Source organism: Neurospora tetraspora, assembly GCF_033439725.1.
Source record: "Neurospora tetraspora strain CBS 560.94 chromosome Unknown B0H65scaffold_3, whole genome shotgun sequence".
Taxonomy (NCBI): Eukaryota; Fungi; Ascomycota; class Sordariomycetes; order Sordariales; family Sordariaceae; genus Neurospora; species Neurospora tetraspora.
Window position 1 is genome coordinate 2676483 of NW_026944385.1, and position 16524 is coordinate 2693006.

The following is a 16524-nucleotide window of genomic DNA, read 5'->3' on the forward strand; positions in this document are numbered from 1 at the left end:
GCTAGATCTCTACTATATTGAAAACATTGTATGCCATACAAATCTCTATACAAAACTATGTTACTGAACATCTCTGTGATTTATTTCATGTACGTGTAACACCATGGAATTTACTATGTAAATGCTATTTTACCTTAAAAAAACGTGCTAAGGTCTGTAATAATGGTGCATATATAAGGTTTGGTGCACAAATAAGACGACCCTGGTGCAAATAGATGAAATGCCCGAAGTATAGAAAACGTTTCTTAAGGAGTTTGTTAAATAGATTATAATTGGGTATAATGGCTACCCTTTTTATAAGTGCTATAATAATAGTATTTAGGTTACAAAAGGGGTAGTAATTAGCAATATTTGCGTGGATAACCGTATACTAGTACCGTATAATCTATATTTAATTATTAAGTACTAATATTATATTAATTTAGAGGTTTACTCTATTATAAATACTATTAAATATATTTATAAATATATTTATAAGGGTACGAAGAGGACTACCGTAGAAATTACAAAGCTGGACGAAGTAATATAATATTTAATAATATAGTATATGAGCCCTACGGAAGTATTTACTCGGCTTATAAAATAGTCTTTATATAAAGAATATCCTGCGGTTACGTTATTGCCTATCTATTTCGAAGGAAATCCGACTATTACTATACGTATTAATTTAGCCCCGGTCGAAATAACGAAACCGATTAAACGGACTATTCAAATTATATTTAAATCGTTTTTTGAATATAATACAGAATATCCTAACGGTTTAGACCGGAACGTTCTATACATAGACTTTCCTTTTAACTACATTTAAAAAGAAAATATATATATTTAGTAGCCTCGCTAAAGGAATATTACTATTAACCATATTTATTACATTTCTCCTATTATAAACGAACAGTATTCTTTATAATTATTATTAATAAATATACCCGGTCCTACTTCCTTCTAAGAATTACGTATTATAGACGGCGTAATATCTAATGTGACGGCGCGGCTCAGCCGCTGGTCAGCATTGTTCACATTTGGCGTAGTGGCTCCACCGGACCTATTGTAGGGTTCAGGGTAGCGTACAGGATATCCTTCGTGCGCTCGTTCTATTCTTATATTTTAGACTTTCTTCCCCATCTTTCGATCTTCAATCAATAGTAGGGTTATTATCGTATTGTCGCTTTCATTCCCTCTATACGCCGTGACAATCGAAAGATCAATCAAACTCATCGGGGACGATCTAAAATATCCTACTTTCAGAACCAGATTGATCGCGCGCGACAAGACCGTTACACGCACCCCGCGACTCGCACGTCGCACCACCCCGAACCGACCAGAACCTAGAAACAGATCCCCAAGATGGCGCGCAACTAGGAGGAAGCCGCCCAGTTGAAGGCACAAGCCGTCGAAGAGGTTACGTTTGACTTCACCAAACTGAACTAGAAAGACCCGGTCACGAAGACCCGTTTGAACCGTAAATTTATTAACTAGCGTTGCGTTTTAACGATCTACAAAACCTAGACTACTACCCTCGACCATAATGTCCCGGAGGGCGCCGACAAAGACGACGCAGCGGTAGACACCGCTACCTTCGAGTACTACGTTGAGAATGTACTCCCCTAAGTTCAAAACCTCCGGTTCCCTGATACGAAGGACGATATGTACGAAGACCTTTAAGCTAAGATCCAGGAGATGGCTATTCGGTATATTGTGGGTAGTAAGGGACTTTATTTTCCCTTCCAACCTATTTTCGATATAGGCGCCGAATGTATTCGCTTTAACGATTTAATAGGCTATAACGACTTTGCCGCCGAATTCTAGAAGTACCCCAAAGTTATATTTATGGAGATGAAGGCTCGCGTTTTGGCTATACTTGCTTATAAGAAATAACAAAAAGAAATCTTTACTATTGCGTACCGCCTCGATCGTACTATGGGCGACCTGCACGATTGGATTATGTACTTTAAGTAAGTTTATACGGAGACTCCCGAGAAATACGAAAAAGTTCGCCCCTGTACTACGATTGAGGATAGCGACGAGGATATAGTACTCGAGGGCGACGACGAGCCGACGGATAAGAGTGATAAGTCTAAGAATTAGCGCGAAATGGTCGAGGATTTGTTGGCTACTTTCGAGGCTAGAGAGAGCGAGTTGGCGAAGGTTAAGGAGGAGATTATTTCTCTTAATTAGATTGTTACTGATTTGGTATGCGACCCGATGCGACGTAGTACTACCCCCGCGGGCTCGATCTATCCGATTGTGTCGACGTTAAGCGGTAAATCCTTTAAGATTGCCGACCCCCCTGTCTATTACGTTAATAAGACGAAGGATACGGTTGCTTTCGAAGTTTGGTATCGTTTCGTAGTTAATAAGTTGAAGGTTAATAACGATTATTTTGCTGACGATGAGGCTAAATAAATTTATATTGAGAATCGCCTGGCGGGCTATGTAGCTAAGGATTTATAGCCTTACTTCCGCGACTCTTACCCGAATTAGATTACTATATTGAAGGTTTTGATGAATTACTTGAAGCGTTAGTATGATAACCCCAATTCTGTTCGTTAAGCGATCGAGGACTTCGAGAAACTTCGTATATATTAGGATGACTTTTATACTTTTAAGAACAAGTTTGTCCGATTGGTTGGCGAGTGCTAGTTGGCCTAGTTATAGTGGAAAGAAGCCTTTTACCGTCGATTGTCTACGGATTTCTAGGTTGGTATGGTCCTCTATGCAACCTTGGATGCTATTGATTTCGATGGTTACGTTAAGATAGCCGAGTAACGCATTTACTTGGAAATAAATTGTTTTGCGTAAGATTATTGCTACTGCATTTTCCAAGGGTAAGGGTATTAGCAATTGGGGAGGAAAAGGCTCCTCTTCGATTGGAGGCAATTCCAATTCATTTGGGTTGACCCCGGCCGCCGGTAAGATTCTTTCTAAGGCGGAGATTGACGAGATGTACCGCAAGGGTATGTGCTTTGTTTGTAAGGAATAAGGATATTGGGCTAAGGATTGTCCTAGTAAGGGTAGTTAGGCGAAGGCGACTCTTAGTAAAAAGCCTAACTATCGCGTTCGTTTGCAAATAGTATATACTCGCTATAGTATCTAGGACGACGACTCGGACAAGGCTGAGAAGCCCGAAACTAAGGAGAAATCGGGAAACTAAATACCCTAAGTAAACCGGACTCCCACTTAAGGGAATAGTGTTGGAAGTCCGTGCCCTGGGCCGCCCATTCACCGGCACTCCCTTCCAGGTATTTAGGCTGCCCTAGTTTCCGTTTCTCCTCTTCCATTAGACAACAACAATCAAGCCCTTTTTCGTTGTCGCCTTTTCCAGCCCACCGATAGAACCTCTATAAATAATTTGTTAAATTCTTTAAAAACGGACTAATATTTATTAATCTATATGAACACTTTTCCCTTTCGTATTGAATTCGTAAGGGGACGCGCCACCCGGCCGTAATCTTTAATAAATTTTCAATAGAAATTACAAAACCCTAAGAAAAACTAAACTCCTCTCAAATTGGAAAGGACGGCCTACTCCTTAATAACCTCCACCCTCTCGAGGTCGATAGAAATACCGTCTCGTCCTACAATAAAACCTAAAAATTTTATTTTAATAATATCGAATTCGTATTTTTAAAGTCTACCTATAAATCGGCTTCCTTCAACCTTCGAAGGACCTTTTAAATATAATTCCTATAATCCTCCAAAGTATCCGAATAGATTAAAATATCGTCGATATAAGCAATATAAAAATCGCCCAAATATTTACCTAAAACCGAATTAATAAAACTCTAGAAATTAATAGGCCCGTTAATAAATTTAGATAGCAATCAATACTTTATACTTAAAAACTCCTATTCCAATATAGAAAATTGTTAACTCTTCGTCTTCTAATTTTATTCGAATACAATAAAATATTTATCAAATATCAATCTTCGTAAACTATTAAACTTTAATTACTTTAACGAAAGTTTTTTTTAATTAATAGTAACGGATGACAGTCTTTACGAATAATAATATTGAATTTCTAATAGTCTATATAAAAATAAAGACTACTATCCGCCTTCTTTATAAATAGAACGGGCGCGGCCCAAAAAGATGAATTCGCTTCTATAAATCCTTTTAATAAATTTTCTGAAATATATTTTCGTATAGCTTCCAACTCGTCGAAAGATATTTTATATAGGGGACTATAATTAAATTCCTCTAATCGATAACCTTTCTTGAATTTAATCTTATAATCGTACAATTAGTACTCAAATAACGTATTCGAATTACATTTATTAAAAATTTGAATTTCGTTGCAATATTCGGAGGCAACCGTCTAATAGTTTCTTCGCAAAGCTCCTTCTCGTCGCGGGGCAAAAATTCCCCAACGGGGTCTTCGATAACTCTCTTTTATTAAATAAACCGATCGATTTCGAAAATACTTATTGAATAAATAATTTAATTCTCCTTCTTAACGGATTATAAGAAAAGATCTCCGTCTAGTATATATATTTAAATAGGGTAATATTTATACTAACCTATACTGTCGCATTTTAATTAATAAGTACCCTAAGCATCCAATCCCCATTTCCCGTCGATAAACTATTTTTAGTAGTAAAGTCGTGATTCGGATTTTAAAAACAATACTATAAAGTAAATAAAATTAACTAAATTATATTCTATTTTATTTAAGGGGTCAGTCTTTTTAAAAATCGTAATAGGGTTCTAGAAAAATTAGCGCGGGCGAGCGTAGCCCAACTCTCCCGTATCGTCGCAGGTATATTAGAAATTAGTAAATATAATAGGGACTATCTTAAATTTAAAGACCGCAGCGGCTTCCAACTCTAAAATTCATTTTTAATATCCTTCTAATACTAACGGGCTTTATAATAATATTAATTTCATACTTCCAAATCGAACTCCCTCTTACAATAATCGGAGAATAATTAATTCGCAGGGATAGGTTCGGTAAAAGTATAGCCGCTCGTAAAGCAGGGGGTGGACTAACTATTATTTTTACCGTCCGCTCGTCGTTTATCTTCTCGAATTATCAATACGTCGTAATACTCCGCGTCTTGCTAATACGTAGGGTTGATTAAAGCGGTAGAATCCTAAACCTCGAAATACTTTAACTAATCAAAGTCCGGTTTCCATTCTAAGGGAAAAAATAAGCGGCAATTAGCACAATCTACACAAATGTCGTAAATATCAAGCCATTTCCGGGCGATAATAATATCGTAAGCCATATTAACCACAACAAAGCAATCGGGTAGCGTAATTCGGTTCTAAATTTTCAAAACGGCTTTAATAACCTATTTAATACTTTAATTAACCTTTCCTTAGTAGTCACTGATCCCTCGAACTAGGAAATTACTCATAAACTCTACTAACAATCGTTTTTTAAATCTTTCAACAAAAGCGGTACTAATAAAAAGATAACCGTTCGCTCCTATATCGATCAAAACATCAAATATAAATAAAAACATTACATTTAACCAAAATACATTAAATAAATAAAGGTTCTCCTCCCAAAAAAGGTATCAAATTCAATCCTTCTCCATATTTCTATCTATCCTTTTTTTATTACTCTATTACCGACACCTCCCCTAGGAAGGAATCTAATTTACCTAAAGTAATTAATTTCCCTACTCATTAACTAGAACTACGGCCGGGGCGGCTAAAACCTCCTATCCGTTCTCATAAACCAAATAACGGTCAACAATAGCAGCAACACAATCGCAACGCTCGCAATCGAAACGTTCCTTCTCGAAGCAATCGCATTTAATATAACCCTTCTCTTTACAAAAAAAGCATCTACCCTTATTAAATAACCGAATAATTTCTTTATAACGGTCGCCACCTTAACGAGCGGCGCCTCTGCCTCCCCCTCCTCCAACGGATTTAGGAGCGGAACTAGATCCGGATCCAGAATTAAAACTTAAACCTTTATTACCGCCGCCGGAATTATTATTCTTACCCGACTTAAAAGCAACTTTATTCTCGTCGGCAATAGTTTTTAATATTTATGTAAAACCGGAGTAGTCTATACAATACAACTCGAAGGAAATAGATAAACCGCAATACTTCGCGCCCATCTATTTCTTATACTCAATTAGAAGGCGTTAAAATAATTTACGCTTCCATTCGGTCTTAAGACGTTAATATTCGTTAACTATCCGAATAAATTTATTCTTGAAGAAATCGAAATTATTATTATCTATTATCTTTAGTTTAATAAAATTCTAGAGCGTATTCTCTTCCTAATTAGGGTCGTAGTATTAATGCTACAAATAGGTTATTAAGCCAAAGTAAATTTTAATTTAATCCGAATAAATTTCGCGCAAATACAATATTAAATTACAATAGGCGTAGCTAACTAAACGACTCGTAACATATAAAAACTTATCGTAGTCGGTTAAATAGTAATCAACGTTAATCTCAAACTTATCTTAAATCAAATTGTACCAAGCCTCGAAAAAGATATCGTCTTCTTTATCCTAATTATAATATTTAATAAGGTCGGCTTACTTAATATTACGGTAGCGGGAACTAAAACGCTCTCCGTTATTAAAGTTAATTTCGGGGGGTAAAATCGAAAAACCGATAGAAGCCCTAAAAAATACCTCGCTAACATCCTTCTTAATACTAGAAAGTACTATCTCCTTAGCCTTTCCCTTATTCTTATTCTTAATTACTCTTTTACTAATATTCAAACTAGTAATAAAATCCTTTAATCCTTCGATAGTATCCTCCTTCTTAATAAAAGAATCCTTTAATTATTATACTATAATAGGGTTAATAGCGGGCGTACTATACTAGTCGGCTAAAGTAGGAACCCAACCGTAAATAATTTTAAATTTAATATTTCAATAAGAAACGAGGCGATAAAGCTCTAATACCTACTCTTTCTACGCTATATTCATAATAATTGATAGCTTAAACTCTTAGAATATAATTTAGGGATTTCTGTAACATAATTTAGTAAACTTCTCCTCAATTAAGTAGCTAGAGAACGGAAGGTTCGAAGGGAGCAATATTTAGAAGGGAACGCTAAGGACGGAATTACAAATAAATAATTCGGCGAATTTTTCTATCTTCTATTTCAAATTATTAATAGCCTCATATCTAATTAAACGGGCGTCGAAGGTCTTCGTATTTTTAACTACTATAATAATATACCGGTCGAATAAATCGAAAAACAATTCAGGCTCCTTATCGCCCTCTCCCGTATTAGTAATTACATCGGCTAATACCTCGTCGGGCAATTTCAATTAATAATATATATAATATAAAGATTCCTTATAAAAGATCGTAAATTTACCGCAAGAACGTTCCTTATCTAAGCAAAAGCCGTTATAGCGCTCCTTATTAAAACGTACGGCCTTACGCGCATTATCCTTAATAATAAAATCAATAATTTAGCGCTTAAGAATAAGTTTCTTATTCTCATCGTTAATAATAACCTTCTTCTTAGGCTTCACTTTTACAACCGTATCCTCCTCTTACTAAAGGTCGGGATTTAGAGAACCAGAGCCTCCTTCTCCATCGCCATCTCCGCCCTCCTCTTCCAAGAAAATATTATTACAATTGTCGTCGTTATTAAAAACTTCCTCGTAACAATTATTATTATAATTCTTAATTTACTCGGTACCTTCACAACTACCGGCGCTATTACGTATTTAGCGTAGTAGTATTATCGTATTATTGTAATTACTCGGTTCTTTAAATTCTTACAATAAATTGTTCTGATTTCGTATTCGGTTTGGGATTTAACCTTCCCAAGTAATTATTAAATTAATCTAAAATAATGCAAGGGCACAATATAGGTAAGTGGAAGGCAAAGCTAAAATTCCATCTATAATTGAAGATTTCAGATAGGGAAAAGGAAAAGAGGAAGAGAATTAGGTATAAGCGTGCAAACCCAAATAAATACCCTAGTCGCACAAGCGATAGCGGGACCCATATGCGGGTCGCTATTAGCCAATCTCTTCACTCGCATCCCCTTCACCTACAAAACAAACCCTACACGTACCAGGATCCACCCTACAACCAATCTTAGCATGGCCAATTGAATGGCTTGCATCCCCTGGACCGTACTATACCTAGAATCCTTCATGTACCTCATTCCAGCAGCCACCTCATACATGGCACCCAGACCCAGTCTCCCAGCGCCGTCACAACGGGCTAGTTACAGATAATTCTTCGTATTACATTAATTAATACGGAGAACAAATAAATATATTAATTAAAATGTATACAATTTCTAATCTAACTTTAATTTTTTATAATTATTAATAAGAATTAAAATTAATCCGTCTAATATATTAACGTTAAGTTACACAATCCGGTTTTTAATTATAAGTAGCTATATATAATTATAAATAGGGTTATTATATTAGAAAACGTTTTTATACTTTTATATAGTACTAAAAGCGAGGAATATAAGCGTTTACGTAATATAATTTAACTAGAAATATTAATTTGAAAGTTTCTATATATTATTTTCTATCTTTTCTACCTTCTATACTCTATATTAATCTTTTTACCTTATATTTTTTCTTACTTTATACCCAATCTTATACCCCTTCTTATTATTACCTACATATATACCTTTATATTTTTAATCGATTATTCAAATGTATTATTATAATTATAAATTATTACAAAGTAAATAAGCAAAATTTTTTATTAAAGTAAAAACCCCCGGCTAATTATATAATAGATTAAATACCTTTAATATTAAACATAAACTTCCTATATATATACTATAAATTGCTTACTTATATAAAAAAGCCTTCTAAATAATCGAATATATAGCCTTTAGTAACGCTAATAATTACATTTCTCCTCCGTAGTAATCCTATATACTATAGCCGTAGCGGAAAACTAATTTACTATACAGTTAAATTCAATAACAGATATATTAAGGATTGGAAAGATATTATTTAAAAGGGCGACCAGACCGTACGAAATCGGGGGGGGGGGGCGGCGGCGGCAAACGTAATCAAGAAATCCCCGTAAAGGGAATTACTATAAGAAAAATATATATTAATTTTGATTATATATAAGGGAAAAGATAAATATTATACGCAAGCTACTATAATTATATCCTAAATATAATCAAGGTAGACCTATTTATATATACGAGCTTTTTTTATAACGCTAGGTAATTCTATGGTTTTTATGGTACATTTAGTACAGCGGGTAAATTATATAAATATAAATAGTATATAACTATCGTTATTTATAGTATTATAATTAGGGTAATTGTTACCTTTCGTATTAATATAATAATTATTATAGTCATTTCTTACAATACTAGGTAGTGAATAATAATATTTAAAAATACTACAGTTAGCGTAAATACCGTAGTCCGACTCCTCTCCGATTACCGAAAGTAATTATATTTCTATACGTATACTACGTAAACCGCCGGTCTCCTTAACCTAAATATTAGAAATATAGTCTTCAAATTCGAGGCTACATTAAGGCTATATATTTATTATTTAATAAAAAGTAAAGAACGTAAATAAAAATGATTAATAAAATAATTTACGGTTATACTAATTAACTTTTCATAAATATTAAAAACGTTTATACCTCCGTATTTAATACTAAACTAATTAAAGAAATTACTTCTATCGATAATAATTTCACTTATTTTTATAAGCTTCAATGCCTCTACGCGCTCGAACGCCTCGCGTATATAGTATTTAATATTATAGACAAGGTATTAAACAGAGTCCTAAACAATCTATTCAACATTTTCCTATTCGGGCTGCTGGGGCTCGGGCTATTTTTCGGCCTTCTTAACCTTGCTTCTAATAGTGGCGGGGGCTATAATTATAAAGTGAAATATAATTAAAAATAATATTAATATATGAAGAAAAATAAACGCGCGTATATAGAAGGTACTTACTTATTTAATCGTTAATAGACACGTACTTAATTACTAAGGTAAGGGCAACGAACGGGGGTGGAACGGGGGCGGAAGGACTAGGAAGGTGGTGGTTGCGGTAAGAAAGGGAAGGTTTCGAAAGCGGGTCAAATTTTTTTACTAAATTCGTTTGTATCAGGGGTAGGTGCACGGACTCTTTATACGGACTACCCTAGAACCCAGCTCTACACGGGCCACAACCTTGGATCCAGCCTTATACCCTCAGGGAAGGGTTGAGGACAGCTTGCTGGCCTCCCCGAACACTTATCACGGGGCGAGAGGGCACCGTTGGGGGTAGGGTAAGATATACGTGATTATACGAGGGAGAGAAAGGGAAGTGTGCGTGGAGGACTGGCTATATGGGCGGGAGCCCAGCAAGCCAATCCGTACACGCGTACGTGAGGCTGTACGTAATTGGGATATGTGACTAATACGTGAGTATATAGCTCTAGGCTACAGTACTAGCTCTAGCATAGCGTATGTATAATTAGTATAGTATAACTGTATTATAGGCTAGCTGTTGGAAGTCCGTGCCCTGGGCCGCCCATTCACTGGCCTCGCCCATTCACCGGCACTCCCTTCCAGGTATTTAGGCTGCCCTAGTTTCCGTTTCTCCTCTTCCATTAGACAACAACAATCAAGCCCTTTTTCGTTGTCGCCTTTTCCAGCCCACCGATACTAGTCTTGTAATATTATCCCCTTTTAAAAGAAGCTCGTAGAGCTAAAAAGATCTATATATATAAAATAATACTTTTATTACTTTAATAATTCTAATTGAGCCCTCTCCTCTATCGTTGATTCCTTTAGTAGTGTGCCAGGGTCGACTTCCAAACCCTCCTCGTCGTAATTTATAAAGTAAGCTCTTAATATATACTTGGACTAAATATCTATTAGTCTCTTTAAAATCTTCGCGAAGGCTACCTCTAAACTTTTAATTTTATATTTACCCAAGGAACCGTCGAGTAGGCGTAATATTAGTATAATTACGGCGGCGGTAATCTCTCGTTAAATAAAGCGGGCGGAGCGCCGCTACGGAGGCTTTAGAGGGGCTAGTGCCGGTATTAGCGCTAAATTATTTTGAATAACGGCCGGAGTTTAAAATATTAATATATCCCGGATATCCGAGGGTATAAGTAAATCGGGGGATTCGTTGTAGAAGCGTTAGAATATCTCTTCGTAGTCGATAATATAGTCCTTGGGCTCTTAGGTCGGTTAGTTATTACTTTTCTACTTAATATAATAATATTAATAACAATTGCCGCCGAACTAGGTATAATTAATATTTTTTTCGAAATCCTATTCCTCCTATTCCTTATAATTGTTTGTTTTAATGATAATCCGGCCGTTATTTGCCTTTACGTTTAACGATATATTTTAGCTAGGAAGACTTTTACCGATTTATAGTTATATTATAGATATATAGAATACCGGTGAGCACTTTATATTCGTCGGGAGTACGAAATATACTATATAATTTTTAGTATACGTAACGCGGAAGGGGCCCTCTTGTCGAAGGTAGAGCTTTAGGTATAAGCGGCCATTAACGAAATTCGTTATATTTAGTAAGACTATATCGCTAGGGCAGTACTTAGAGGAATCGACGTATTTTTTATTAGCGTTATCTTCGTACTATTCTTAGGTACAGCAAATCTACTAGACTACAAAGTGCTAAATTTTCTAAAAGCGGTCCGCTAATTTAAAGATTTTATAGTATTCCTTTATTTAGGCCGGTAATAAATCTAGGGGTAGCGGTATACGAGGTTCGGTACCTATCCGTAGGTAGTAACTGTAATTAGCGAAGAAAGGGAATATACCCGTTAATAAGGATATTGCGTTATTACTAGCGAACTCCACAATCGGTAGCTACTTTACTTAATCCGTTTATACTTAATTAATATAAAATCGTAAGGATTATTTTATTTTTACATTAATTCTTTCGGTTTGGGTATTAGTTTGGGGGTAGAAAGCCGACGTTAATTTATAAATAATAAATAGTCTTTCATAAAAGGTAGATTAGAAACGCGATATAAATTAAGTACTTCTATCGGATAGGACGGTATTTAGTAGGCCGTAGATCGAGTAAATATAGTCTCTAAAGCGGTCTACAAACTCTTTTACCTTTAGGGTTACAATCGGAATATAATATTGTATTTTAATTAAATAGTCGACAACGACGGCGATATATTTAAAGGTTTGGCTGATGTAGGTACTTTCTAATAGTGGAATAACGTAATCGATTATAACGTCCTTCTATACCGTCAGAAATACAATTACGGGTTTAAAATAATTAGCGGTGCTTTATTTTACCGATTTAATCTTTGTATAAGGAAAATAACCCTTATAGAAAATCTTTACATTATTATATATACCCTCTTAATAGAATTCGTATTATAGAAATTCGTAAGTAGCGTCGCGGTTAAGGTAGCCCGCGCTTAGGGAATTATATTAACAATTAATTAATTAAAATTGGAGTTCCTTATCGTAAGGGTCGATAATAACTCTATCCCGCTATTTCGCAATACTATTAACAACGTAATATTTAAAGAAGGTTTGATAAAAATTTTTTTAATTAGTAGCTACTAACACTTTACTTCGTCCGTTAAATAAGAGACTAATTCTTGTAAGAAAACGGAGGTTCTATAATTCGTTCGAATTAAATCGTCCGTCGATTTATTATCGAAGTCGTTTATATTTAGTAAACAAAGGCAGAAATTAGCCGCAGAGTCTTCGAAATAATTATCTTCGAATTATAAGGGGTTTAATAAAGCCTTCTTGCGGGCTACTAAGTAGTCGTCCTCAACGCCCGCGGGCTAATCGTTAAGTTTGCGGCTTAAAATATTAGGGCGGAAATTCTTCAAACCCGGAGTATACTTAATTAAGAAGTTAAATTATAATAGCAATTAAGACTATTATATATAGCGCTAAGTTAATTGCTTATTAGTTATAAAGGTTTATAAATTCTTATAATCTATTGAACTATCGAACGGTTACTAGGTTCCCTCGAATTTTAGCCTCTACTTCTCTAGAGCTTTAATAATAGCTAACAATTCCTTATTATATATATTATAATTATATTCTTGGGAAGTATATTTAGTTAAGAAGTAGGCGACGGGGTAAAAGACGTCGTCGTCGTCGTACGGCAAGTTATAAGCTCTCTCAATCCTTCCTTATTGTAACGGGTCTGAACGAGTTGAGCACAGCGAGCAGTCGTGTAAGGTTGAAATGCTATATTTGACAAGGAAAGCAGGAAAGGAAGATTGTACCAGAAGGGTGCAGTTGAGACAAGGTTTTAAGGTGCGGCGCACGGGCCAGGCAGGCCAGGCAGTCGGGTAGGTCCAGCCAACTAGAGGGGGTGTATTGGCCTTAGCGCCGGCCAGCTGCATGCCATTGGCTTGGCAATAGCCAAGCTTAACGCTTGGGCTCTAGCCCCATGACATTATCCCCCTGCTCCCCCTTGGAGAGCACGGCCCACCGCACTAGGCATCGCGGCCTACCCTATAAAATACATCGCAGCTAAATATTCGAAAACGACCAAAATCCAGTACAACCGCACCTAACCAAATGCCCATCCATCTAAACGGGGAAATCTAACAATACTAGAAAAGTATCTACATTAAGCCCCCAAATAAACGCTGTATAACTACCTGCTTATTACCCGAGTCGGTAACAAGCGTGCTTACTGTTACCCTTATAGAGTTATACCCAAAGGCTACGGGTACTAAGATTAAATTAGCGAATATATTTAGACCTTACCCGTCCGAGAAACGCTCTATAGAAATAAAATCCATATCCGCGACAGAATGTAATTAAGGTTATTACATAATATTTCGTATCGTTCTACTTCTCTTGCTAATAGCAGTTACTAACTACTACGTTATTTACTATATAGTGATTATAAACCATCGCTATAATTCCCTCGCTAGGGAACGACCTGAGTAATTTTTATACCTATAAAATATAATGTTTATTCCCTTTAACGGTTGCGTTTCGAGTAGATATTGGCCCTTATAAATCGGCCATACGATAAAAGGTATAGTTAGGGACTTATTTAGCTAACTATAAGACGATGAACTAGTATCCCTTATAAAGACTTCGCCCTCTTAATTATTAGAGGCTCCTCCTTTTAAACCCCTAATCAACACTCTCCTACCTATAATATTATTAAAGTATCTCAATCTACTAATAAAATTTCTACTTAATCTAAGAACTCCTCTCCTCAGTCGTCGTTATCGTAACCGTTGAAACCCCCACCGGATTATACCCGAACGTTATTTATCCTCGTCTTTTACTTATACTATTTAAACTAGTAAGGACCACTCCTACAATTCGTACACTTACCCTCCTTCTTCCACCTATTCTTCTACTTCTAAAACGGCAATATCTTTAACGAAACTACCGAAATATTAATAGAAATATCTATAGAATTACTAGCGTTATTATTAACCGGGCTACTACCGTATCTCTATAAAGGGTGAAACAAGGAGGAGGCAATAACTAAAAGGAAATTATTACTATCAAAGGTACGCAAATACTTAAATAATAGCATATATTACTTAAACACGTCAGTTCAGTCTAAAAATATTATTTCCATTTATAATTCAAAATAATAGTAATCTAACTAACTTTAATAATATCTAACTACGAATCGGCTCGAGCACAATATAATACCTCTTCAAAGGGAACAATAAAGGTCGCTATCGACTCCTTAAACTTCTATTTAAATTAGGCATTTGCTCCGGCGGCCCCAGCCTTTGGCTACAGAGGCCCCAACCCTTATAGAGGCCCTGATCGGGTTAGGGTTTAACGTGCACATAGTTTTTTAAAGCGGTTTAATTTAACCAGATAGTAATTGTACAATAGCCTTCCCGTGTAAAATAATACCAAGCCCAGTCAACTAGTAGACCCTATATATACGACCCCCATCTTTAGACAGTTATTTTCAACCTTTATAATCTTCTTTCAATTCTCTCTTTACAACTAGACTACCTTTTTTTACTAGAATAGGCTAGAATCGACCGTACGTACGTAAATATTAATCGTATTAATTACTAGAATCGTTTGCTAATTTTCCTAAAGCCTCAAAACGCTACGCGCATTGCGTATAAGACTCTAGCCAAAATACCGCCGTAGGATCTAAATACGCCTATCGACCTTACCCACGAAGATATTAACAGCGACGACAATAATTTCACGGGTAACCAACCAATTCTTAATTAAGCCAATCAAGCTAGTTAAATCGATGAGGAGTAGGAAGGTTTCTCTAATAACGATACTTTCGTCAATTCTCCCAACGACTCTCCTAGCGACTCTCCTACAGCGTCACCTTGGGCCTTCTTCGCGATGGCCAATTTGAAAAGGCTCTAGATTTGCTGGATGAACTGGTGTACAGCGACCAATGGGTGCCTGCATGGATATACTTCCAGATCGGCGCCGAGGACCCCGCCGCCGTCCACGCTGGCGACTCCCTCCCCGCTGAGGAGAAGGCCCGCTGGGACAAGTAGAAGTAGGTTAGTATTAAGGAAGTAGGAGATAATAAGATATTCGATTCGATGTGGGTATATATTTATAAGTTCGATTAAACGGGGACAGGAGAATATGGACTTACTTCATGTTGGGAAGTTCCTTGAGTTGATTAAGGTGCTTGCCTCGAGAGTCGCGCATCTTCGGCATGGGATTCCCCTACCCTTCCCTCGGTCTCCATATCCTCCATATTTAGGTGAGAGTCCTGATTCAGAACAGAGTACCGTGCTACCGGCCCGGAGACACCTGTGCACTACAGTAAATACCTCTAATACCCCATGGAACAGATATAATTATCAATCTACCCACTAATGCTATACCTCCCTACGTATCGATTTAAAACTTTTATAAAGCGGTTAATAAGTAGGCAAAGTACTATAGTTTTACGGTTAATCGTAAAGACGGGCGCGGTATAAAACTTAGAGTCCTAGCTAACGAATATATATAATACTACCTCTTCTATAACCCGTTTAATCAATTGTGGAAATTAAAGGCAACGGTTCGAAAGATAGTATTATAGAAATGCGGTTATAATTACTATAGAAGGCTATTGTAAAGAAGGATTTAGAAGACGGACTCTAATATTTTTATTTATACTATAATTCTAATTACCGAGAACACAACTATATACGGTTATACTACCCTTCTACCTACCTTCAATATTGCAAATTAAAGCCCGACGTACTTAAGATTATCGAAGAGAATTTTAAAATAAATACTATACGAACTCGTAAAATTACTACTATTGTACGGAATAAGTACCCAGATATAGTATATATAAAGAAAGATATTTATAATGCGCGCGCTCATTTTCGCCGGCGTAACCTTAATGGTTATACCCCTACTAGTACCCTCCTTAAAGTATTTAACGATAATGATATCGATTATATTAAGAAGATAGATCTAAACGACGAGATAAGGTTACTTGGTATTGTATTTATATTCCTACGCTGTCTTTATATAGCTTATGGTTCCCTAACGTTATAATCGTCGATAATATATATAATATTAATCGTTTTAATTACCCCTTCTACTAAGTTTCAAGTATTATTAATATTAGTTCTATCTTCAACTATATTTTTAGTATT

The 16524-nt window shown here is 35.9% G+C and overlaps 1 protein-coding gene across 1 annotated transcript; it reads left to right on the forward strand.

Moving 5' to 3' along the window:
- Positions 1 to 2202: 2202 nt before the first annotated feature.
- Positions 2203 to 2403, forward strand: B0H65DRAFT_424055 (uncharacterized protein; the record flags this gene model as incomplete). Its single annotated transcript, XM_062824492.1, has 1 exon — positions 2203 to 2403. One exon carries the CDS (start codon positions 2203 to 2205, stop codon positions 2401 to 2403), a length of 201 nt encoding a protein of 66 aa, XP_062683109.1.
- Positions 2404 to 16524: the final 14121 nt, after the last annotated feature.